Source organism: Heterodontus francisci, chromosome 10 (assembly GCF_036365525.1).
Source record: "Heterodontus francisci isolate sHetFra1 chromosome 10, sHetFra1.hap1, whole genome shotgun sequence".
Taxonomy (NCBI): domain Eukaryota; kingdom Metazoa; phylum Chordata; class Chondrichthyes; order Heterodontiformes; family Heterodontidae; genus Heterodontus; species Heterodontus francisci.
Window position 1 is genome coordinate 77098634 of NC_090380.1, and position 24719 is coordinate 77123352.

Here is a 24719-nt window from a genome sequence, read left to right on the forward strand (position 1 = left end):
ATAACGGACAGTGCAATTAACCTCACCATTATTTTGACAAAAATGTTTGGACAATTGGGATGAGCAAATGCTTCTATCTGCAAAGCCACCAATGCTTTGTAGAAGAAATGTAAATAAGATGTTATATTATTTTTCTTATGAATGACTCAGTTTAAAATATTTTGATGAGAGCACAATAAGCAATAATTTAAGGATTCAAATATTATAAAGTGATTGAGTGTAATATTGGTTTTAGGAACATTTTCTAAAGCATCAATGTAATAAAAACAGGATTATATATTTCGTAATTATTTTTGTACTAAATTACAGGGCATCAAGTATAATGGGAAATTCAAATCTACAATGCCATTATGAGAATCTGGCCAGAATTTAGCGATGAGGCGGTGGCCCCACCCATCGGCTGGAAAGCTGGGGGCGAGCTCGCGTCCTCCGGGCCTGCAGACCACGCTGTTATTTTCCATGACTCAGGCCCTTAATTCTGCCCCTCTGAGGCAGGAAGTCCTGCCTCCAAGAGCTGCCGCCAGGAGCGGTGGTCACTGCTGGGACTGCATCCGGCGAGAAGAGGAACCTGGACGTCGGCCTTCTAAGAGGCATGGGTTGGGCTGCATGGGAGACAATTGGTGGTGGGGGGGGGGGGGGGCGCGGTGTGGGGTGGTGTTCAGCGAGGGCAGCTCATGTTGCTGGGGTGCCCAATCAGGATGGCTGAACCCACTCCAGCCTGCAAGGAGGCTGCCAGGGAGTACAAGTAGTAAAATATCAGCGGCGGCGGGAAGAGGCCCTTAAGTAGCCATTAATGTCTCATTCTGAAGCGCATACAGGGACAGAGAGTCCTGGGGGTTCATGTGCATAGATCTTTAAACGTGGCAAGACATATTGAGAGAGTAGTTAGCAAAGCATTAAGGATCTTGGGCTTCATAAATAGAGGCATAGAGTACAAAAGCAGGGAGGTTATGTTGAACCTTTATAAATCTCTGATTCGGCCCCAACTAGAGTATTGCATCCAGTTCTGGTCACCACACTTTAGGAAGGATGTGCCCAAGCCATTTTTTTATCAGGAAATCAAAAAGGGACCAGGTCCGCAGGGATACTATGTTCTAATCTCTAGATTAAGGGGAAAAAATGCACCCAATATCGCCCTCATGCTGATGGCCACCTTTGTCTGTGGCTGCATCAAGCTGTGCATAGACCCCCAGTATGCAAATACCAAGGGCTGGATTTAATGCTGTCCCTGGTGGCGAGTTTGAAGGTGGGGAGAGCATTTAATCGGATGGCATGGTAGCGGGTGTGGACCTTCCTGCCCCGCTGCCAATAGAGGCCCTTAAGTAGGCAATTAATGCTCAATTATGGGCCTCTTTCTACTGCCACTGATATGAGCCCAGCAGCGGGCGGGCCTGTCGCCACGCGGGGAGCACAATGAGTAAACCTGTGTGGGTTGCTTGCCGGCTCCCATGGGTCCCTCATTCACAGGCACAGTGCCTGATCGAGGGACCCGTCATTGGGAAGGGGGAGGGAGGCCTGCTGAGAACAACCTCCCTGTCCTTGCTGCCAACTCCTCTACTCCCCCCTCCTCCACAACCCCCCACCCCATGAAACCCCTCTTGCCATCACTCACCTGTGGCCTGGGTCCATCGAAGATCATAGGCCTCGAGTGGATGCAACAGCCATCTCCCGCGCGGTGGTGCTGCTGAGTAAAAGAGCTGCCGGCCTCTAATTGGCTGGCAGCTCTCAGCGGGTGGGACTTCCATCCTCGGGGTCCTTAATCCTGGGGAAGGCATGCTGCTGCCCAGTTAAGTTCCTGATTGGCACGTAATGCGGCAAGCCTACCTGAAAAGAGGCCATGCAGCGCTCTTGCTGGCTCTTCAGCTGGTGGGTGAGACCTCCATCTCTTCCATTAAATACTACCCCAAGTGTCACTACGTGCCGAGAATTTATCTTTTCCCAGTGTTACGAAGGATGGGTCCAGCCTCTTTGCCATGGAACACTCTATTCAGTTGGGTCGTGCAATACCACCTGTCCCTCATGGAAAAGTTTGTACAGAAAAACACCTTTTACCACAAGTCCATCAGGCAGTGGTCCACACGTAATGTCCTTGAGACCCTGTGGGTAAAAGAGAGGATGGATGCTGTCGGATGTTTCCCCAAGCAGACTGCCAAACTCATTTGGCAGAATGCCTCATCGCTAGAACTTCCAAACAAGCACCAAGATGTAGCTTGGCTGGTGGTGAGATGGGCCCTCCCCGTCAGATTCTTCCTGCATGCCTGGAGTCTCACAGCCTCCGGATGCTGCCCTGGAGGTGGCTGCAATAGGGAAGAGACTGTTGCCCACCTCCTTCTGGAATATGCCTTTGCAAAGCAGGTCTGGAAAGAGACGCGGTGGTTTTTGTCGAGGTTCATCCCGAGCAACTCTGTAACGTAGGACTCAATGCTCTATGGGCTGTTCCCAGGGGGACACACCTAGATAAACATCAACTGCTGCTGGAGGACCATCAACTCGGTGAAAGACGCACTTTGGTCTGCCTGAAACTTGCTGGTCTTCCAGTGCAAAGAGCTGTCCACAACTGAGTTTTGCAGACTGGCACATTCCAAGGTCCAGGACTACGTGCTGAGGGATGCACTAAAGCTTGGGGCAGCCACTGCAAAGGCTCAACGGGAAAAGGCCACTGTTTAAGGCCCTCCCACCGTAGCGAACTGAGGGGCTGGAAACTGTAAAATCCCTCAGGCTGGATTCGCTGGTGAATGTTTAACATGTAAGTTAAATGTATATTGTCAATATAACCTGAAATGGCAAGTGCAGTGAGGCACCTCATGTACTCTATTACAAGAAATGGATCGTATTGCACTTTACGCAATGTCCAATTTGAACTGTTAGTAAATTTTTTTTTACAAATTTTATGAATAAAGTATATTTTTGGAAAAAAAAGCAAGAGTGCCAATTTTATGTTGTGGATTCAGATTACATAATCTGTTTTAATTATGACCTTAACAAACAACAGGGGCTTTCACTCTATTCGTCTGGGCTAGGCTTGAACCTAAGTCCAGAGTTGAAAGGCCAGTATCTCTTCTTGAACTGTGCTTTATATATAAAGTTTTTATCTAGAACTTATGAGTATGTTTAACATCAACTTTGGCATTTATCCTAAATTAGATATGAATGAAGGAGCTCTGAATGAACTGAAAATGCATCCAACAGCTCAAGCTTTAATTGGAAGAAATTTCATTTTTTCTAACCAACATCAATTTAAATGATTAACTGGTATCAATAAACATTGCTTTAAAGCTGGCTGTTATATTTCCTGAATGCTTTTTCTGTGAACAGTTAATAGCAGATTCCTTGACTCATATTTTAACAGTCTAGGTCGTCCTGGCGTTGATTGCTACTGTCAACATGATAGTGGGGCAGCTGTGCTGCAGCTTCAGTTCCTGATCAATGAGGTAAGCGAATAATACTCTGATTTCAACTCCTTTATTCAAAAAGGAAGGGAGACAGAAAGGAGGAAAATACAGGCCAGTTAGCTTAGCATCTGTCTTAGGGAAAATGTTAGAAGCTATTATTAAAGACGTTATAGCAGGGCATTTAGAAAAATTCAAGGTAATCAGGCAGAGTCAACATGGTTTTGTGAAAGGGAAATCATGTTTAACCAATTTATTGGAGTTCTTTGAGGGAGTTACATGTGCTGTGGATAAAGGGGAACAGGTGGATGTATTGTACTTAGATTTCTAGAAGGCAACTGATAAGGCGCCACATCAAAGGTTATTACAGAAACTAAAAGCTCATGATGTAGGGGGTAACATATTGGCATGGATAGAAAATTGGCTAGCTAACAGCAAACAGAGAGTAGGCATAAATGGGTCATTTTCTGGTTGGCAAGATGTAACGAGTGGTGTGCCACAGGGATCTGTGCTGGGGCCTCAGCTTTTTACAATTTATATAAATGACTTGGACGAAGGGACCGAAGGTATGTTTGCTAAATTTGCTGATGACACAAAGATAGGTAGGAAAGTAACTTGTGAAGAGGACATAAGGGGACTACAAAGGGATTATAGATAGGTTAAGTGAGTGGACAAAGACCTGTCAAATGGAGTATAATGTGGGAAAGTGTGAAATTGTCCACTTTGGCAGGAAGCATATTATCTAAATGGTGAGAGTTTGCAGAGTTCTGCGATGCAGAAGGATCTGGGTGTCCTAGTGCATGAATCGCAAAAGGTTAGTATGCAGGTATAGCACGTAATTAGGAAAGCTAATAGAATGTTATCATTTGTCGCGAGGGGAATTAAATACAAAAGTAGGGAGGTTATGCTTCAGCTATACAGGTCATTGGTGAGACCACATCTGGAGTACTGTGTACAGTACCGGTCTCCTTATTTAAGGAAGGATGTAAATACATTGGAGGCAGTACAGAGAAGATTTACTAGACTAATACCTGGAATATGCGGGCTGTGTTACGAGGAAAGATTGAACAGGCTAGGCTTGTATCCGCTGGAATTTAGAAGAGTAAGAGATGATTTGATTGAAACATATAAGATCCTGAGGGGTCTTAACAGGGTGGATGTGGAAAGGATGTTTCCCCTTGTGGGAGAATCTCGAACAAGGGGTCACTGTTTCAAAATAACGGGTCACCCATTTAAGACAGAGATGAGGAGAAATTTTTTCTCTCAGTCTTTGGAATTCTCTTCCTCAAAAGGCAGTGGAAGCAGAGACTTTGAATATTTTTAAGGCAGAGGTAGATAGATTCTTGATAAGCAAGGGGGTGGAAGGTTATCGGGGTAGGTGTAAATGTGAAATAATCAGTTCAGCCATGAACTTATTGAATGGCGGAGCAGGCTCGAAGGGTCGCGTGGCTTACTCCTGCACCTAATTCGTATGTTCGTATGCATGTTCGTATCATTGTCATGTAATGGTATACATTTAACAGATGCTGTGTAATTCATATTAGATGACTTGTGTGCAGGGATCATGACTTGGATATTCTGATTGGCTATTACTGGTAAGGGTGTGGTAGGATATGCCCCTGACCCTGGGCAGATTTGCATGATCAGCTCATCTAAATAAATAATTTTGGCACTCCTACACTGTCCCAGAAACCCATGTAGAGAATGCCTTGGGCATCTGTTGTAGTTTGATGTAGTTCATGGCCTATGGACTAGGCCAAAGTGCTGATTTTTTAAATGTGTTTTCAAACGTGATTGTCTGCATAGGATTTCCATATCCTTTCATTTTAAATTTCTTCCCCTTCCTTCCCCACTATTGCCCATAGCAGCCCTGGATATCAGGAATGTTTTTAGGTGCAAATTACAGCAAGTTATATTGCATCTAATTATTATAAACCAACACATATTTGTGTGGGTATAAAAAATGCCCAGTGTCACTTCTGGACAAAAATAGCAGCTTCTTAAAAAATTTTCCAATTCAAGCATCCAACATAACTCGAATAGGAATTCCCATGCTCTGTGCCTGCAGCAGTCATGTATTGTAGTTTGTAAAAGCAACAGATCATACTTGAATGTTTTATTTTAAAAAACACTTCAAATCCTAAAGAGAATAGAATTACAGAAGGTTTTCACTGTATGTGAAAGATCATTTGCAACATTTAAGACATTTCTAAGCTTGAGTAATTCAGTAGAACTATTGTTCCGACCAACCGCTCAAGTCAAAGTCCCCAATCAAAATATACGATTCTGATTGTAGTGGGAGAAATGCACTGTTGATTCAATCCCGTCCCTCCATAGATCGCCTAACATATCGTTTTAAATTTTCCAAATTAAAGAAAGACCCAGCCAAATTGTACCATCTATTAACCCCTGAATAAGGCTAACCAAACCAGGTGTCTTTAGATAAACAAATTAACTGTTTAATTAGATAAATGAAATTTTTAAACACTACTAAGATATAAACAACATTTAAAATAGAAACATTAGGTTCCTTGCATATTAACGCTCCTGCCAAAGTGAAATCTTCCAATGTGGAATAGTCCAAGATTGCTTGAAGTCCTCACATCCGTCCGATTGGGAAAAAAAGGTCCGTAAACAGTCGGATAGTCAGTGGTCTAGTTCAGAAGTTGAAATGATTCTCTTCTTCTAGCGATGAATTCGACAATTACAATTCAGTAGTTAAAGGAATTGGTTATTTTCTTTTAAGAAATTAATCTGGCTTGACATCAGAATTCTGAGAGCATAATAAATAGCGTTTAAATAAACCGAGAGAGCTCTCATTTCCTTCAGTACATGCTGGTCCAGCTGTCTGTCTGTGTCTCTGCTAACTGCGTCCAAAAGCCAGTTTTAACTAGTTTCAAACGTCAGTCAGCAACAATGTATCTCATGTCTTTGGTCCTGAGTGGCTGTATCCTAGCAACAAGAATGCATTGTTTGACTCAGTCTTTGGAGCTTGTTGCCTTAAAGCAGTACTGCTCCCTTTCCAGCCTTAAAGGCACACCACATTCTTCCCAGAAAAAAAACTACAGGATCATATGTAAATTATTAGCTTGCTATAAGTTTAGGATTTTTGTTTTGGTGGTAAAGATTATTCACTTATCTTAGTGAAATGCACTGTTACTAAATTTACAGTCGACCTTCCCCACTGACAGATACACAACATGCTTTTTACCTGTTACTGTTTTCTCCCCTTCTTCATGCATCTTTTCCACCTCTTCAATGGCCTTCATCTTTACAAAGCCTTTTTAAACCAGGAAATCTACATCACAAAGTCCTCAGTGACCATCATTAACTGTATAGCTCTGTGATTGCTATGAGTCACTGCAGTGTGGTGTGGTCACCATTCTTATTTCCTTTGCGTTTAATTACAAATGGTTCAGTGACAAATTTCACCACTTAAATCCTAATTCAAATCACTGATACTTAGCACTGTCGTTTCATGAAAATGCAATTTCCTTTAATTTGGACTTCTGTTATTGTAAAGCCAATGCTGCCACTACTCAGCAGCCTGTATATAAAGAATAGTTGAGAAATGATTGAACTATTATTAATTATTTTTAAAAACTCATCAAATCATGGTCAAAGCAAATATTTCCAAATCATTCATATTCCAGATTGTTTTTGCTTCAAATGTTCATGTTTTGGCAGATGTGGTCACAATAGGCAATTTTAATGGTATTAAAAATTGTAACAGCCAATATAATTTTGTGACAGGTGGCCCATTAATGCAAACAGTTATTATAAACAAGTGAGGCAATAATCAGCTGTAATCTCACAGATGGAAGAACTTGGAGAAGTAGGGGAGGATTCCATTGCTGTGGTCCACATTGGAACCAACAATGTAGGTAGAACTAGGAGTGAGGTCCTGCAGAGGGAGTTTGAGGAGCTAGGGTACATATTAAAAAGTAGAAGCTTAAAGTTAATAGGAACATAGGAATATGGGAGCAGAAGTAGGCTATTCAGCCCATCGAGCCTGCACCGTCATTCCATTAGATCATGGCTGATTATCTGCCTCATTGCTACTTTCCCGCACTATCCCCATATCCCTTCATGTCATTAATATCCAGATATCTATTTATTTCTGTCTTGAACATGCTCAACTATTGATCTTCCACAGCCCTCTGGGATAGAGAATTCCAAAGATTCACCACCCTCTGAGTGAAGAAATTCCTCCTCATCTCAGCCTTAAATGGCCTACCTGTTATTCTGAGATTATGCCCCTGGTCCTAGACTCACCTGCCAGGAGAAACATCCTATCTACATCCACCCAATCACTCCCTGTAAAAAGTTTGTAGATTTCAATTAAATTACTTCTCATTCTTTGAAACTCTAGAGAATACAGGCCCAGTTTCCTCAATCTCTCCTCATAAGACAATCCCTCCATTCCAGGGATTAGTCTGGTGAACCTCCTTTGCACTCCCTCTATGGCAAGTATATCCTTCCTTAGATGAGGAGACCAAAACTGTACACAATACTCCAGATGCTGGGTGGGAGGGGAGGTCCCTTGTTAAACTTAATTATAGACTCTAGCAATTTCCCAACAACAGATGTTAGGCTAACTGGTCTATAATTCCCTGGTTTCCCTCTGTCACCTTTCTTAACAGTAATCACCGTGTTGGACAGAGTATAAATCAGTAAATTGGAGGTGCATATAACAAGGGTAGGGCAATAATTTTGGGGGACTTTAATCTTCATGTAGATTGGGAAAACCAAATTGACAGAAGTAGCTTGGAGGATGAGTTAATGGAATGCATTTGAGTCAATTGTTTAGAACAACATGTTGAGGAACCAACTAGATAACAGGCTTTTTTCGATCTAGTATTGTGTAATGAGATATGGTTAATTAGTAATCTTATAGTAAAGGATCCTCTGGGAAACTGTGGTCGTAATATGATGTAATTTCATTTCAAGTTTGAGGGTGATATGGTCAAGTTCAAAATTAGGGGCTTAAACTTAAAGCCAGTTACAGAGGTATGACTGGCAAGTTGGCTGAGGTAGATTGGGAAATTAGATTAAAAGATATGATGGTGGATAAGCAATGGTAATCATTTAAAGAAATAATTCATAACTCTCAATGAATATACATGCCCTTGAGGAATAAAAACACCATGGGAAAAGTGGTACAGCTGTGGCTAACTAAAAAAAGTTAAGGATGATATTAGATTAAAAGAAGAGGCTTACAATGTTACCAAAAAGAGTAGTAAGCCAGAGGATTGGAAGCGTTTAAAAATCAGCAAATAATAAACAAGAAATTGAAAAAGAAGAAAATAGAAAAAGAGTAATCTAGAAAGAATAATAAAAAAACGATTGTTAGAGCTTTTACAAGTACGTAAAAAGGAAGAGATTCATGAATGTAAACATGAATCACTTAGAGGCAGAGACAAGAGAAATTATAATGGGGAATAAGGAAATGACAGAGACATTAAACAAATACTATGTATCGGTCTTCACAGGTGAAGAACACATCAGGAAGTGTTAGGAACCAAGGGTCTAATGAGAGTGACGAACTTAAAGTCATTAATACTGGTAAAGAAAAGGTACTGGAGACATTAATGGAACTAAAAGCTGACATAGATGCCACACAATAGGTTGTTGCAAAAGGTGAGGGCTCATGGGAGTAGAGGTAACATATTAGCATGCATTGAGGATTGGTTAATTTACTGAAAACAGAGAGTAGAAATAAACAGGTCATTTTTAGGCTGGCAGGGTGTAACTAGTGGAGTGTAGCAAGGATCAACACTTGGGCCTCAACTATTTACAATCTATATCAATGACTTAGATGAGGGGACTGAGTGTAATGTATCCAAGTTTGCTGATGATGCACAGCTAGGCGGAAAAGTAATCTATAAGGAGGCTGCCAACAGATAGAAGTGATTGAGCTTGAAGGTGGCAGATGGAAATAATGTGGGAAGTGTGAAATTATCCACTTTGGTAGGAAGAATGGAAAACAGAATATTTTTTTAAAAGTGCGAAACGAGTAAATATTAGTACTTTATATTAGTAAATATTAGTATTCAGAGGAACCTGGGTGTCCCTGCACGTGAATCACAGAAAGTTAACATGCAGGCACAGCAAGCAATTAGGAAGATATGATATATTAGCCTTTATTGTAAGGGGGTTGCAGTACAAGAGTAAGGAAGTCTGACTGCAATTATGTCGGCTTTGGTGAGACCACACTTTGGTCTCCTTACCTAAAGACGGATATACTTGCCTTAGAGGGAGGTGCAACGACGTTTCACTAAAGTGATTCCTCGGGTGGGAGGGCTGCCCTATAAGGAGGGTAGATGCTGAGAAGCTGTTTGCACTAGCTTTAGAGTTTAAAACTAGGGGTCATAATTTCAGGATAAGGGATTGGCAATTTAGGCTTGAGAGATAAGGAGACATTTCTTCACTGGGAGGATTGTGAATCTTTGGAATTCTCTATCCCAGAGAGTTGTGGATGCTCAGTTGTTAAGTATACTCAAGACCCGAGATGAATAGATGTTTGGGCACTAAGGGGATGAGGAGATTTGGGGACAAGGATGAAACATGGAGTTGATGTAAAAGTTCAGCTATGATCTTATTGAATGGCAGAGCCAGCTCAAGGGCCGTATGGTCTACTCCTGCTCCTATTTCTTATATTCTTATGCAAATCCCTTGCCCTTAAAATAGATAGATGGTTCATTTCATAATTACTCCGGAGAGCTGCAACTATTGTGGTTATTATAAATGTACCAGCACATTTTGTGCTGATTAGGTGACACAAAAATGACTGTTGTGTTTTTTCCTGTCACTTTAAAGCATTACATTTAGCCCATCAAACTCGTTACATTGTCTCGGCTGTGTTACAGTTTTGGCTTTTTTAACCCCAAAATCCTGCCCCTGTAACTATTTGTTGAACACAGAATTAATTTTAATTCCCTTTTGAAAATTTCAGTTAGTTAATTATGCCACAAGTCATTAAATCTATGTAAACAAATTATTCACGTAGGGAATTTGTGGCAACTTTATAATCATGTTCTCTGGTTCTTTTTTGTACAAAAACTCACAAATTACACATTATGGATGCATTTTACTTACTCTTTCCCTTCCCCCAATTTTGCCCCTTCTGCCCAAAAGACATTGGCCTAGAAATTCGACCTTGCAACACCCGTACTTTGGGCACTAACCGGCCTACTAAGCTCCCAATATGACCAGCAGGGAACATGCCAGAGGTATGCCGTCCACCATATTGATAAAGGTAAATACATTGGCGGCAGGATGACATGTTGGTAACATTTGAAGCTGAGAATACATTTTTCAAATTAGGGTCCTGAAAGATTTTTCATTTTCAAATGCCCCAGTGCTTCAATTGTCATATGCTGAACCAACATAACATAACCTGGCACCAACTTGCAGGAAATCCTTCTCCCCAGCGCTATTTACAGGGATCAAAGGTTAGTTGCTGGTTTCTTATTTCAGCTGCTAATTGTCTTCCAGATAGATTTTGAAATGTTTTATGACTCTGGAAAGTCCACACAAAGAAAAATTTTGTTGTTTACCTCAGAAATGTTTGGGTGCAGACATGGGTAGTCTCATAGGACTGCCTTTGAGGCTGGAGAGCAAGAGGGAGCAGCAAGGCAAACACCATAGCAAGAGAAGCTGTCAAAAGAGGGAGGAGGAAAAAGCCACTGCACAGGAGACATATGCACAGAGGAACACTGCATAAGGTCCTTGGTGCAGCCCACAACTTTTAAGCAATGGCCTCCTTTCAAGCTGCAACAGGTGATATCAACACCGTTGGCTGTACACTGATGATCACTTTGGCTGTATGCCATGAAGACAGCTACTCATTGTTCCCTAAAGTCAGGGTGAAGCGGGACAAGAAAGCTCTAGGTTCCATTTGCAAGGCAGGCTTCCCCCAGGCACAGGATGCCATCGAGTGCACACATTGTTTTTCCTGGTTCCTTTCACCAGCCTGGCATCTTTAATAATTAAATGGAATAACACTTACTCAATGTACAGCTGGTTTATGACCACAGGAAGTGCATCATGCAGGTCTGTGCTGCTATTCTGACAGCAGTCATGAACTCTTTCATCCTGTTCAAATCAGGATAAAGAGCTACAGGCTGGCTATTGGGTGACAAGGAATATACATTCTGGACATGGCTCATAGTGAGACACAGCACCGAAACAGGCCCTTCGGCCCAACGAGTCCATGCCAACCATCAACCGCCCATTTATACTAATCCTACATGAATCACATTTCCCTCTCACATCCCCACCTTCCCTCAATTCTTCTACCTACACTACGGGCAATTTACAATGGCCAATTTACCTATCAACCCACAGCTCTTTGGCACGTGGGAGGAAACCCACGTGGTCACAGGGAGAACTTGCAAACTCTGCACAGGCAGTACCCAGAACCGCACCCGGGTCGCTGGAGCTGTGAGGCTGCGGTGCTAACCACTGCGCCACTGTGTCACCCTCATGACTCCAGTCATCATTGAATTCCCACATACAGCTGCAGAGCATGCCTACAATGAGAGTCATTCTACTACAAGGAACATTATTGAGCAAACAATCGGGATGCACAAGCAATGCTTCTGCTGCCTGAATAATTCTGGAAGAGCTTTGCAGTACACCTCTGAGCGGGAATGCAGATCTGTCAGCACCTGCTGCACGCTCCACAGCTTTGCCATCCTGAAGTACCAGCTTTTACCATCACCTGGGCAGCAACAAGTGCAGGAGGAAGAGGAGGATGAGAGACAGTGACCACCAGAGCTCCTACCTGTCTGAGCTTTCAGAAATCAGCTAGAGAATCGCCTCATCTAAATCTAACCATCCCCACTTAACATTCAATAGCGTTATCATCATTGAATTCCCCACCACCACCATCCTGAGGGTCACCATTGACCAGAAATTAACTGGACCAGCCATAAAAATAATATGGCTACAATAAGTCAGAGGCAAGGAATTCTGCAGTGACTAACTCACTAGCGGGGAGGTTATGATGGAGCTGTATAGAATGCTGGTTAGGCCACAGCTGGAGTACTGTGTACAGTTCTGTTCACCACACTATAGGAAGGATGTGATTGCACTGGAAAGGGTGCAGAGGAGATTCACCAGGATGTTGCCTGGGTTGGAGCATTTCAGTTATGAAGAGAGACTAGATAGGCTGGGCTTGTTTTCCTTGGAGCAGAGAAGGCTGAGGGGGCACCTTTTTTTTAATTCATTCATGGGATGAGGGCGTCGCTGGCCAGGCCAGCATTTATTGCCCATCCCTAATTGCCTTTGAGAAGGTGGTGGTGAGCTGCCTTCTTGAACCGCTGCAGTCCATGTGGGGTAGGTACACCCACAGTGCTGTTAGGAAGGGAGTTCCATGATTTTGACCCAGCGACAGTGAAGGAATGGTGATATAGTTCTAAGTCAGGATGGTGTGTGACTTGCAGGGGAACTTGCAGGTGTTGGTGTTCTCATGTATTTGCTGCCCTTGTCCTTCAAGGTGGTAGAGGTCGCGGGTTTGGAAGGTGCTGTCTAAGGAGCCTTGGTGCATTGCTGCCGTGCATCTTGCAGATGGTACACACAGCTGCCACTGTGCTTCAGTGGTGGAGGGAGTGAATGTTTGTAGACGGATTGCCAATCAAGCGGGCTGCTTTGTCCTGGATGGTGTCGAGCTTCTTGAGTTGTTTTGGAGCTGCACCCATCCAGGCAAGTGGAGAGTATTCCATCACACTCCTGACTTGTGCCTTGCAGATGGTGGACAGGCTTTGGGGAGTCAGGAGGTGAGTTACTGTCCACAGGATTCCTAGCCTCTGACCTGCTCTTGTAGCCACGGTATTTATATGGCTACTCCAGTTCAGTTTCTGGTCAATGGTAGCCCCTAGGATGTTGATAGTGGGGGATTCAGCGATGGTAATACTGTTGAATGTCAAGGGGAGATGGTTAGATTCTCTCTTGTTGGAGATGGTCATTGCCTGGCACTTGTGTGGCGCGAATGTTACTTACCACTTATCAGCCCAAGCCTGGATATTGTCCAGGTCTTGCTGCATTTCTACACAGACTGCTTCAGTATCAGGGGAGTCACGAATGGTGCTGAACATTGTGCAATCATCAGCGAACATCCCCACTTCTGACCTTATGATTGAAGGAAGGTCATTGATGAAACAGCTGAAGATGGTTGGGCCTAGGACACTACTCTGGGGAACTCCTGCAGTGATGTCCTAGAGCTCAGATGATTGACCTCCAACAACCACAACCATCTTCCTTTGTGCTCGGTATGACTCCAGCCAGTGGAGGGTTTTCTCCCTGATTCCCATTGACCTCAGTTTTGCTAGGACTCCTTGATGCCATACTCGGTCAAATGCTGCCTTGATGTCAAGGGCAGTCACTCTCACCTCACCTCTTGAGTTCAGCTCTTTTTCCATGTTTGAACCAAGGCTGTAATGAGGTCAGGAGCTGAGTGGCCCTGGCAGAACCCAAACTGAGTGTCACTGAGCAGGTTATTGCTAAGCAAGTGCTGCTGGATGGCACTGTTGATGACACCTTCCATCACTTTACTGTTGATTGAGAGTAGGCTGATGGGGAGGTAATTGGCCAGGTTGGACTTGTCCTGCTCTTTGTGTACAGGACATACCTGGGCAATTTTCCACATTGCAGGGTAGATGCCAGTGTTGTAGCTGTACTGGAACAGCTTGGTTATGGGCGCGGCAAGTTCTGGAGCACAGGTCTTCAGTACTATTGCCGGAATATTGTCAGGGCCCATAGCTTTTGCAGTATCCAGTGCCTTCAGTTGTTTCTTGATATCACGTGTAGTGAATCGAATTGGCTGAAGTCTGGCATCTGTGATGCTGGGACTTCAGGAGGAGGCCGAGATGGATCATCAACGCGGCACTTCTGACTGAAGATTGTTGCAAATGCTTCTGCCTTATCTTTCGCACTGATGTGATGGGCTCCCCCATCGTTGAGGATGGGGATATTTGTGGAGCCATCTCCTCCACTTAGTTGTTCAATTGTCCACCACCATTCATGGCTGGATGTGGCAGGACTGCAGAGCTTTGATCTGATCCGTTGGTTATGGGATCGCTTAGCTCTGTCTATCGCATGCTGCTTACGCAGTTTGGCATGCGAGTAGTCCTGTGTTGTAGCTTCACCAGGTTGACACCTCATTTTGAGGTATGCCTGGCGCTGCTCCTGGCATGCCCTCCTGCACTCTTCATTGAACCAGGGTTGGTCTCCTGGCTTGATGGTAATGGTAGAGTGGGGGATATGCCGGGCCACGAGGTTACAGATTGTGGTTGAGTACAATTCTGCTGCTGCTGATGGCCCACAGCGCCTCATGGATGCCCAGTTTTGCATTGCTCGATCTGTTCGAAATCTATCCCATTTAGCAGGGTGATAGTGCTACACAACACAATGGAGGGTATCCTCAATGTGAAGGCGGGACTTCGTCTCCACAAGGACTGTGCGGTGGTCACTCCTACCAATACTGTCATGGACAGATGCATCTGCGGCAGGCAGATTGGTGAGGACAAGGTCAAGTATGCTTTTCCCTCGTGTTGGTTCCCCCACCACCTGCTGCAGACCCAGTCTACCAGCTATGTCCTTTAGGACTTGGCCAGCTCGGTCAGTAGTGGTGCTACCGAGCCACTCTTGGTGATGGACATTGAAGTCCCCCACCCAGAGTACATTTTGTGCCCTTGCCACCCTCAGTGCTTCCTCCAAGTGGTGTTCAACATGGAGGAGTACTGAGTCATCAGCTGAGGGAGGGCGGTAGGTGGTAATCAGTAGGAGGTTACCTTGCCCATTTTTGGCCTGATGCCATGAGACTTCATGAGGTCCGGAGTCGATGTTGAGGACTCCCAGGGCAACTCCCTCCCTACTGTAAACCACTGTGCCACCATCTCTGGTGGGTCTGTCCTGCCGGTGGGACAGGACATACCCGGGGATGGTGATGGCAGTGTCTGTGACATTGTCTGTAAGGTATGATTCCGTGAGTATGACTATGTCCGGCTGTTGCTTGACTAGTCTGTGGGACAACTCTCCCAACTTTGGCACAAGCCCCCAGATGTTAGTAAGGAGGTCTTTGCAGGGTCGACAGGGCTGGGTTTGCCGTTGTCGTTTCCGGGGCCTAGGTGATGCCGGGTGGTCCGTCCGGTTTCATTCCTTTTTATTGACTTTGTAGCGGTTAGGTACAACTTAGTGGCTTGCTCGGCCATTTCAGAGGGCATGTAAGAGTTAACCACATTGCTGTGGGTCTGGAGTCACATGTAGGCCAGATCAGGTAAGGACAGCAGATTTCCTTCCCTAAAGGGCATTAGTGAACCAGATGGGTTTTTACAACAAACAACAAAGATTTCATGGCCATCATTAGACTAGCTTTTAATTCCAGATTTATTAATTAAATTCAAATTCCACCTTCTGCTGTGGTGGGATTCAAACCCATGTCCTCAGAGAAATACCCTGGGTCTCTGGGTTACTAGTCCAGTGATAATATCACTACGCCGCCGCCTACCCAACTGAGGTATACAAAATTATGAGGGGCATTGATAGGATAGATAGGAAGAAACTTTTTCCCTTAGCGGAGGGGTCAATAACCAGGGGCATAGATTTAAGGGAAGGGGCAGGAGGTTTAGAGGGGAGTTGAGGAAAAACTTTTTCACCCAGAGGGTGGTTGGAATCTGGAACACACTGCCTGAAGGGGTGGTAGAGGCAGTAACACTCACAACATTTAAGAAGTATTTAGATGAGCACTTGAAACACCATAGCATACTAGACTACGGGCCAAGTGCAGGAAAATGGGATTAATTTGGACGGTTCCTTGATGGTCGGCGCTGTCGTGTTGGGCCGAAGGGCCTGTTTCTGTGCTGTAAAACTCTATGACTCTCTGACCTCCTGACTCCCCAAAGCCTGTCCACCATCTATAAGGCACAAGTCAGGAGTGTGATGGAATACTCCCCACTTGCCTGGATGATTGCAGCTCTCCCAACACTCAAGAAGCTCAACGCCATCCAGGACAAAGCAGCCCGCTGGATCATTATCCATCTCCTTTATTCACTCCTTCCACCACTAATGCACAGTGACAGCAGTATGTACCATCTGCAAGATGCACTGCAGCAACTGCAGCGGATGACTAAAAAGCTAATAAAGAGGGAGAAAATTGATTATGAAATTAAATTGGCAAGAAATTTTGAACCAAACAGCAAGAGCTTCTACGGGTATATAAAAAGAAAGAGAGTAGCTAAAGTGAGTGTGGGACCTTTGGAGGATGCAACTGGAGAACTGATATTGGGGGAAAGGGAAATGGCAGAAAATTTGAACCAATATTTTGCATTGGTCTTCACAGTGGAGGACGCTATAAACATCCCACAGATATCAGATAAGCAAGGAGCTAATGGGAGCAAAGATCTTGTGACAGTCTCTTTCACAAGGGACAAAGTATTTGACAAACTAATGGGACTAAAGGCAGACAAGTCGCCAGAACCTGATGGCGTACATCGAAGGGTTTGAAAGGAAGAGCAGAGATAGTGGAGGCATTGGTCGAAATATTCCAGAACTCACTGGATTCCAGGAGGGTCCCAGCAGATTGAAAAACTGCTAATGTGACACTCCTGTTCAAGAAGGGAGGGAGACGAAGTCCCGCCTTCACATTGAGGATACCGTCCATTGTGTTGTGTGGCACCATCACCCTGCTAAATGGGATAGATTTCAAACAGATCTAGCAATGCAAAACTGGGCATCCATGAGCCGCTGTGGGCCATCAGCAGCAGCAGAATTGTACTCAACCACAATCTGTAACCTCTTGGCCCGGCATATCCCCCACTCTACCATTACCATCAAGCCAGGAGACCAACCCTGGTTCAATGAAGAGTGCAGGAGGCATGCCAGGAGCAGCGCCAGGCATACCTCAAAATGAGGTGTCAGCCTGGTGAAGCTACAACCCAGGACTACTTGCATGCCAAACTGCATAAGCAGCATGCAATAGACAGAGCTAAGCGATCCCATAACCAACGGATCAGATCTAAGCTCTGCAGTCCTGCCACATCCAGTCGTGAATAGTGATAGACAATTAAACAACTAACTGGAGGAGGTGGCTCCACAAATATCCCCATCCTCAATGATGGGGGAGTCCAGCACATCAGTGCAAAAGATAAGGCAGAAGCATTTGCAACAATCTTCAGCCAGAAGTACCAAGCTGATGATCCATCTCGGCCCCCTTCTGAAGTCCCCAGCATTACAGATGCCAGACTTCAGCCAATTCAATTCACTCCGCGTGATATCAAGAAGCGACTGAAGGCACTGCATACTGCAAAGGCAATGGGTCCTGACAATATTCCGGCAATAGTACTGAAGACCTGTTCTCTCGAATCTGCTGCACGCCTAGCCAAGCTGTTCCAGTATAGCGACAACACTGGCATTTACCCGGCAATGTGGAAAATTGCCCAGGTATGTCCTGTACACAAAAAGCAGGACAGGTCCAACCTGGCCAATTACCGCCCCATCAGCCTACTCTCAATCATCAGCAAAGTGATGGAAGTTGTCATCAACAGTGCCATCAAGCAGCACTTGTTTAGCAATAACCTGCTCAGTGATACCAGTTTGGGTTCCGACAGGGCCACTCAGCACCTGACCTCATTACAACCTTGGTTCAAACATGGACAAAAGAGCTGAACTCAAGAGGTGAGGTGAGAGTGACTGCCCTTGACATCAAGGCAGCATTTGACTGAGTATGGCATCAAGGAGCCCGAGCAAAACTGAGGTCAATGGGAATCAGGGGGAAAACTCTCTGCTGGTTAGAGGCATACCTAGCACAAAGGAAGATGACTGTGGTTGTTGGAGGTCAATCATCTGAGCTCCAGGACATCACTGCAGGAGTTCCTCCGAGTAGTGTCCTGGGTCCAACCATCTTCAGTTGCTTCATCATTGACCTTCCTTCAATCATAAGGTCAGAAGTGGGATGTTTGCTGATGATTGCACAATGTTCAGCACCATTCACGACTCCTCAAATACTGAAGCAGTCTGTGTAGAAATGCAGCAAGACCTGGACCATATCCAGGCTTGGGCTGATCAGTGGTAAGTAATATTTGCGCCACACAAGTGCCAGGCAATGACCATCTCCAACAAGAGAGAATCTAACCATCTCCCTTGACATTCAACAGTATTACCATCGCTGAATCCCCCACTATCAACATCCGAGGGGCTACCATTGACCAGAAACTGAACTGGAGTAGCCATATAAATACCGTGGCTACAAGAGCAGGTCAGAGGTTAGGATTCCTGCGGCGAGTAACTCACCTCCTGACTCCCCAAAGCCTGTCCACTATTTACAAGGCACAAGTCAGGAGTGTGATGGAATACTCTCCACTTGCCTGGATGGGTGCAGCTCCAACAACACTCAAGAAGCTCGACACCATCCAGGACAAAGCAGTCCGCTTGATTGGCACACCATCCACAAACATTCACTCCCTCCACCACTGAAGCACAGTGGCAGCAGTGTGTACCATCTACAAGATGCACTGCAGCAATGCACCAAGGCTCCTTAGACAGCACCTTCCAAACCCGCGACCTCTACCATCTCGAAGGACAAGAACAGCAGATGCATGGGAACATCACCACCTGCAAGTTCCCGTCCAAGTCACACACCATCCTGACTTGTAACTATATCGCCGTTCCTTCACTGTCGCTGGGTCAAAATCCTGGAACTCCCTTCCTAACAGCATTGTGGGTGTACCTACCTCACATGGACTGCAGCGGTTCAAGAAGGCAGCTCACCACCACCTTCTCAAAGGCAATTATGGATGGGCAATAAATACTGGCCTAGCTAGTGATGCCTACTTCCCATGAATGATTTAAAAAAAAAGCAGGAAACTATAGGCCAGTCAGCCTAACATCGGCCATTGGGAAAATGCTAGAGTCCATTATTAAGGAAGAAATAGCAGGACATTTAGAAAAGCTTATTGCAATCAAACAAAGTCAACATGGTTTTGTGAAAGGGAAATCATATTTGACAAATTTGCTCGAGTTCTTTGAGGATATAAAAAGCAGAGTTGATGAAGGGGAACCGGTAGATGTAGTGTCTTTAGATTTCCAGAAGGCATTCAATAAGGTGTCACATATAAGATTATTGCACAAGATAGGAGCTCACGGTATTGGGGGTAATGTATTTGCATGGATTGAGGATTGGTTAACTCACAGAAGACAGACAATCGGGATTAATGGGTCTTTTTCAGGTTGGAAAGACATGACTTGTGGAGTGCCACAAGGATCAGTCCTCGGGCCTCAATTATTTACGATCTATATTAATGACTTGGAGGAGGGGGCAGAGTGTAATATATCCAAATTTGCTGATGATACAAAAATAGGTGGGAGGGTATGTTGTGATGAGGACATAAGGAATCTGCAAGGGGATATAGATGGGTTCAGTGAGTGGGCAAAAACTTGGCAGATGGGGTTTAATGTAGGAAAGTGTGAGGTCATGCACTTTGGTAGGAAGAATCAAAAGGCAGACTATTATTTAAATGGAGAGACGGCACAGAGGGATCTGGGTGTTCTTGTGCATGAAACACAAAGTTAGCATGCAGGTGCAGCAAGTAATTAAGAAGGCAAATGGAATTTTGGCCTTTATTGCAAGGGGGTTGGAGTTTAAAAATAGGGAAGTCTTGTTGCAACTGTACAGGGTTTTGGTGAGGCTGCATCTGGAGTACTGTGTACAGTTTTGGTTCCCGTATTTAAGAAAGGATATACTGGCATTGGAGGCAGTTCAAAAGAGATTCACTCGGCTGATTCCTGGGATGAAGGGGTTGACTTATCAAGAACGGCTAAACAGGTTAGGCCTATATTCATTAGAGTTTAGAAGAATGAGAGGTGATCTTATTGAAATGTACAAGATTCTGAGGGGGTTTGACAGGATAGATGTTGAGAAGATGTTTCTACTCATGGGGGAATCTCAAACTAGGGGACATAGTTACAGAATAAGGGGGCACTCATTTAAAACTGAGATGCGAAGTAATTTCTTCTCTCAGAGGAATTCTCTACCCCAGACCATTGTGGAGGTTAGATCACTGAAAGTATTTAAAGAGGAGGTAGATAGATTTTTGAAATATCGGGGCGTTGAGGACTATGAGGAGCTGGCACGAAAGAGGAGTTGAGGTCTGGGGCAGATCAGCCATGATCTTATTGAATGGTGGGGCAGGCTTTCGGGGCCTACTCCTGCTCGGATTTCTTATGTTCTTATGTTCTTGTGTAACTTGCCAAGCCTCCTTCCACAGCGCCGTCCAAACCCATGACTGCTACCACCGAGAAGGACAAGGGCAGCATACGCATGGGAACAACACCACCTGCATGTTCCCCCCCCAAGCCACACACTATCCTCACTTGAGACTATATCACTGTTCCTTCACTGTCACTGGGTCTCCCTTCCCCACAGCAATTTGGGTGTACCTACACCACATGGACTGCAGCGCTTCAAGAAGGCGGCTCACCATCACCTTCTCAATGTTTGATGATGTTTGCTGACGATTGCACAATGTTCAGCACCATTCTTGACTCCTCAAATAATGAAGCAGCCTGTGTCCAGATGCAGCAAGACCTGGACAACATCCAGGCTTGGGCTGATAAATGGCAAGTAACATTCGCGCCACACAAGTGCCAGGTAATGACCATCACAAACAAGAGAGAATCCAACCATCTTCCCTTGACATTCAATGGCATTACCATTGCTGTATCCCCCACCATCAAGATCCTTGGGGTTACCATTGACTGGAATCTGAACTGAACCAGCTCCAAGAGCAGGTCAGAGGCTGGGAATTCTGCAGCGAGTAACTCACCTCCTGACTCCCCCATGCCTGTCCACCCTCTACAAGGCACAAGTCCGGAGTGTGATGAAATACTGTCCACTTACCTGGATGGGTGCAGCTCAAGATGCTTGATACCATCCAGGGCAAAGCAGCCCACTTGATTGGCACCCCATCCACCACCTTCAACATTCACTCCCTTCACCACCAATGCACAGTGGCAGCAGTGTGTCCCATCTACGAGATGCACTGCAGCAACTCACCAAGAGTCCTTCAACAGCACCTTCCAAACCCGTGACCTCTACCATCTAGAAGAACAAGGGCAGCAGATGGATGGGAACTCCACCACCTGCAAGTTCCCCTCCAAGTCATGCACTATTCTGACTTGGAACTATATTTCTATTCCTTCACTGTCACTGGGTCAACACCCTGGAACTCCTAACAGCACTGTGGCTGTGCCTACGCCACATGGACAGCAGCGGTTCAAGAAGTCGGCTCATCACCACCTTCTCAAGGGCAATTGGGGATGGGCAATAAATGCTGGCCTGGCCAGCAACGCCCACGTCCCATGAAAGAATAATTGTGAAAGAATAATAAAATAAAATTGGAGTGAATTGAATTGGCTGAAGCCTGGCAGCTGTGATGGTGGGGACCTCAGGAGGAGGCCGTGATGGGTCATCCACTCAGCACTTCTAGCTGAAGATGATTGCAAACGCTTCAGCAATGTTTTTCGCATTCACGTGCTGGGCTCCACCAGAGGTAAGAATGGGAATGTTCATGGAGCTGCCTCCTCCCATTAGTTGTTGAATTGTCCATCACCATTCACAGCTTGATGTCGCCTGACTGCAGAGTTTTGATCTTATCTGTTGGTTGTCGTGTCCCTCAAGGATCTGTCTTGGGGTCTCAACTATCACTGTGTTTATTAATGACTTGGATCATGGGTTGGAAAGCCACATATCTAAATTTGCTGATGGCACAAAGATAGGCAGAATTTTAAGCAGTATAGATGAAGGCAAAAAAAAGATGTTACTGGATCATGTGAATGAACAAAACTATGGCAAATGGATTTTAAGGTAGGCAACTGTCAGATCATCTACTTTGGACCCAGAAAAGATGGAACAAGTTACTTTCTAAATGGTGAAAAGATAGAAACGGTAAACATCCAAAGTGACTTGGTACAGAGATTATTAAAATGTAATGGACAGATGCAGAAAATAATCCAGGAGTTCTCACAAAAATCAATGCTGACACTGCAGTGCAGCACTAAGGGAATGCTGCACTGTTGAAGGTGCCATCTTTCAGATGAGACATTAAACCGAGTCTCCACTTTGACCCCTCAGGTGGACGTAAAGGATCTCATGATACTACTTTGAAGAAGAGCAAGGGAGATACCTCTGGTGTCCTGGCCAATATTTATCCCTCAATCAACATCACAAAAAATGATTATGTGGTCATTATCACATTGCTGTTTGAGGGAGCTAGATGTGCATAAATTGGTTGCCCAGTTTCCTGCACTACAACACTGAGTACACTTCAAAAATACTTCATTGGCTGTAAAGCCCTTCGGGAGGTTCTGGGTTTGTGAAAGGCACTATATAAATGCAAGTCTTTTCTTTCAAAAAAGTTAATGGAATGCTGGCCTTTATATCCAGAGGACTAGAATACAAGGGGGTAGAAAGCATGCTTCAAACTATACAAAACCCTGGTTAGACCACACCTGGTGTACTGTGAGCAGTCCTGGGCACCACACTTTACGAAGGATATACTAGCCTTGGAAGGGAGGCAGTGTAGATTTACCAGAATGATACCTGGACTCCAAGTGTTAAGTTACGAGGAGGGATTGCACAAGCTAGGGTTGTATTCCCTGGAATTTTAATGGATTAATGGATGATTTGATCAAAGTTTTCAAGATATTAAGGGGAACAATTAAGCTAGAGAGAGAAACTATTTCCGCTTGTTGATGAGTCTAGGACTAGGGGGCATAATCTAAAAATTAGAGGCATTCCTTTCAGGAAAAAATTAGGAAACCCTTCTACACATATAGGATGGTAGAAATTTGGAACTCTCTTCCACAAATGGCAGTTGATTGTACATCAGTTGTTAATTTTAAAGCTGAGATTGATGGATTTTGTTAGCCATAGGTGTTAAGGGATATATGCAGTTAGGTTGCAGATGGGCCATGATCTTGTTGAATGGTGGAACATGCCCAAGGAGCTAAATGGCCTACTCCTGTTCTTATGTTGTGGGATCAATTAGCTCTGTCTATCGCATGCTACTTCCACTGTTTAGCATGCATGTGGTCCTGTATTGTAGCTTCACCAGTTGGCACCTCATTTTTAGATATGCATGGTGCTGCTGTTCTACACTCCTCATTGAATCAGCTTTGACCCCCTGGCTTTATGGTAACAGTAGAGTGAAGTATATGCTGGGGCATGAGGTTACAGATTGTTGTGGTACGCAATTCTGCTGCTGCTGATGGCCCACAAGCCTCATAGATGCACAGTTTTGAACTGCTAGGTCTGTTCTGAATCTATCTTATTTAGCAGATTGGTAGTGCCAACATGATGGAGGGTGTCCTCAGTGTGGCGCTTTGTCTCCACACGGACTGTGTGATGGTCACTTCTACCAATTCTGATATGGACAGATGCATCTGTGACAGGTAAATTGGGAAGGAGGTGGTCAAGTAAGTTTTTCTCTTGTGTTGGTTCTCTCACCACCTGCTGCAGGCCCAGTCTGGTAGCTAGGTCTTTCAGGACTCGACCAGCTTGCTCAGTAGTGGTGCAACCAAGCCATTCTTGGTGACAGACATTGAAGTCCCCTGTCCAAAGTACCTTCTGTGCCCTTGCTACCCTCAGTGCTTCTTCCAATTTGTGACCACTGATTCATCAGCTGAGGTGGGGGGTGGTGCGGTAGGTGACAATCAGCCAGAAGTTTCCTTGCCCATGTTTGATCTGATGCCATAAGACCTCATGGGGTCCAGAGTCAATATTCAGGACTCCTAGGGCCACTCCATCCCGACAGAATACTGCTGTGCTACCACCTCTGGTGGGTTTATCCAGTGGGACAGGATATACCCAGGGATGGTGATGTAGAGGTCTGGAACATTGGCTGAAAAATATGATTCTGTGAGTATGACTATGTTAGGCTGTTGCTTGACTAGTCGGTAGGACAGCTCTCCCAGTTTTGGAACAAGTCTCCAGAGGTTAATGAGGAGGTCTTCGCAGGGCCGATTGGGCTGGGTGTACCTTTGTGGTGTCCGGTGCCTAGGTCAAATAGCAAGTTGTCAGTATAGACAAAAAAAAATTAATCACTCTTGTGCAATTCCTTAGTGTCAGCTGTGTTTATTTTTGTATCCTCATGTTCCTGCAAGTGTTTTCGCAGTGGCTGCATCTTGGGAGGTGGAAGGCTGCTGAACTTCCATTGAGGACACCTCAGATAACCTTGGAGAATAATCAATAGCAACTCAGCACGAGAGGGGTCTCACTGTAGACTGTGGCATCTTGGCATGGGTTGCAGCAGTCTGGTGGTGGAGTATCTTGAG

The 24719-nt window shown here is 44.8% G+C and overlaps 1 protein-coding gene across 2 annotated transcripts in view; it reads left to right on the forward strand.

Annotated features, from left to right (window-relative positions):
* stxbp5l (syntaxin binding protein 5L) overlaps nt 1-24719 on the forward strand; it is a 679153-nt gene that overhangs the window by 188480 nt on the left and 465954 nt on the right. For both annotated transcript variants that reach the window (XM_068039933.1, XM_068039934.1), the window contains exon 4: nt 3350-3431. In XM_068039933.1, the coding sequence (XP_067896034.1) occupies nt 3350-3431 (82 nt within the window). The remainder of the gene's footprint in view (nt 1-3349; nt 3432-24719) is intronic.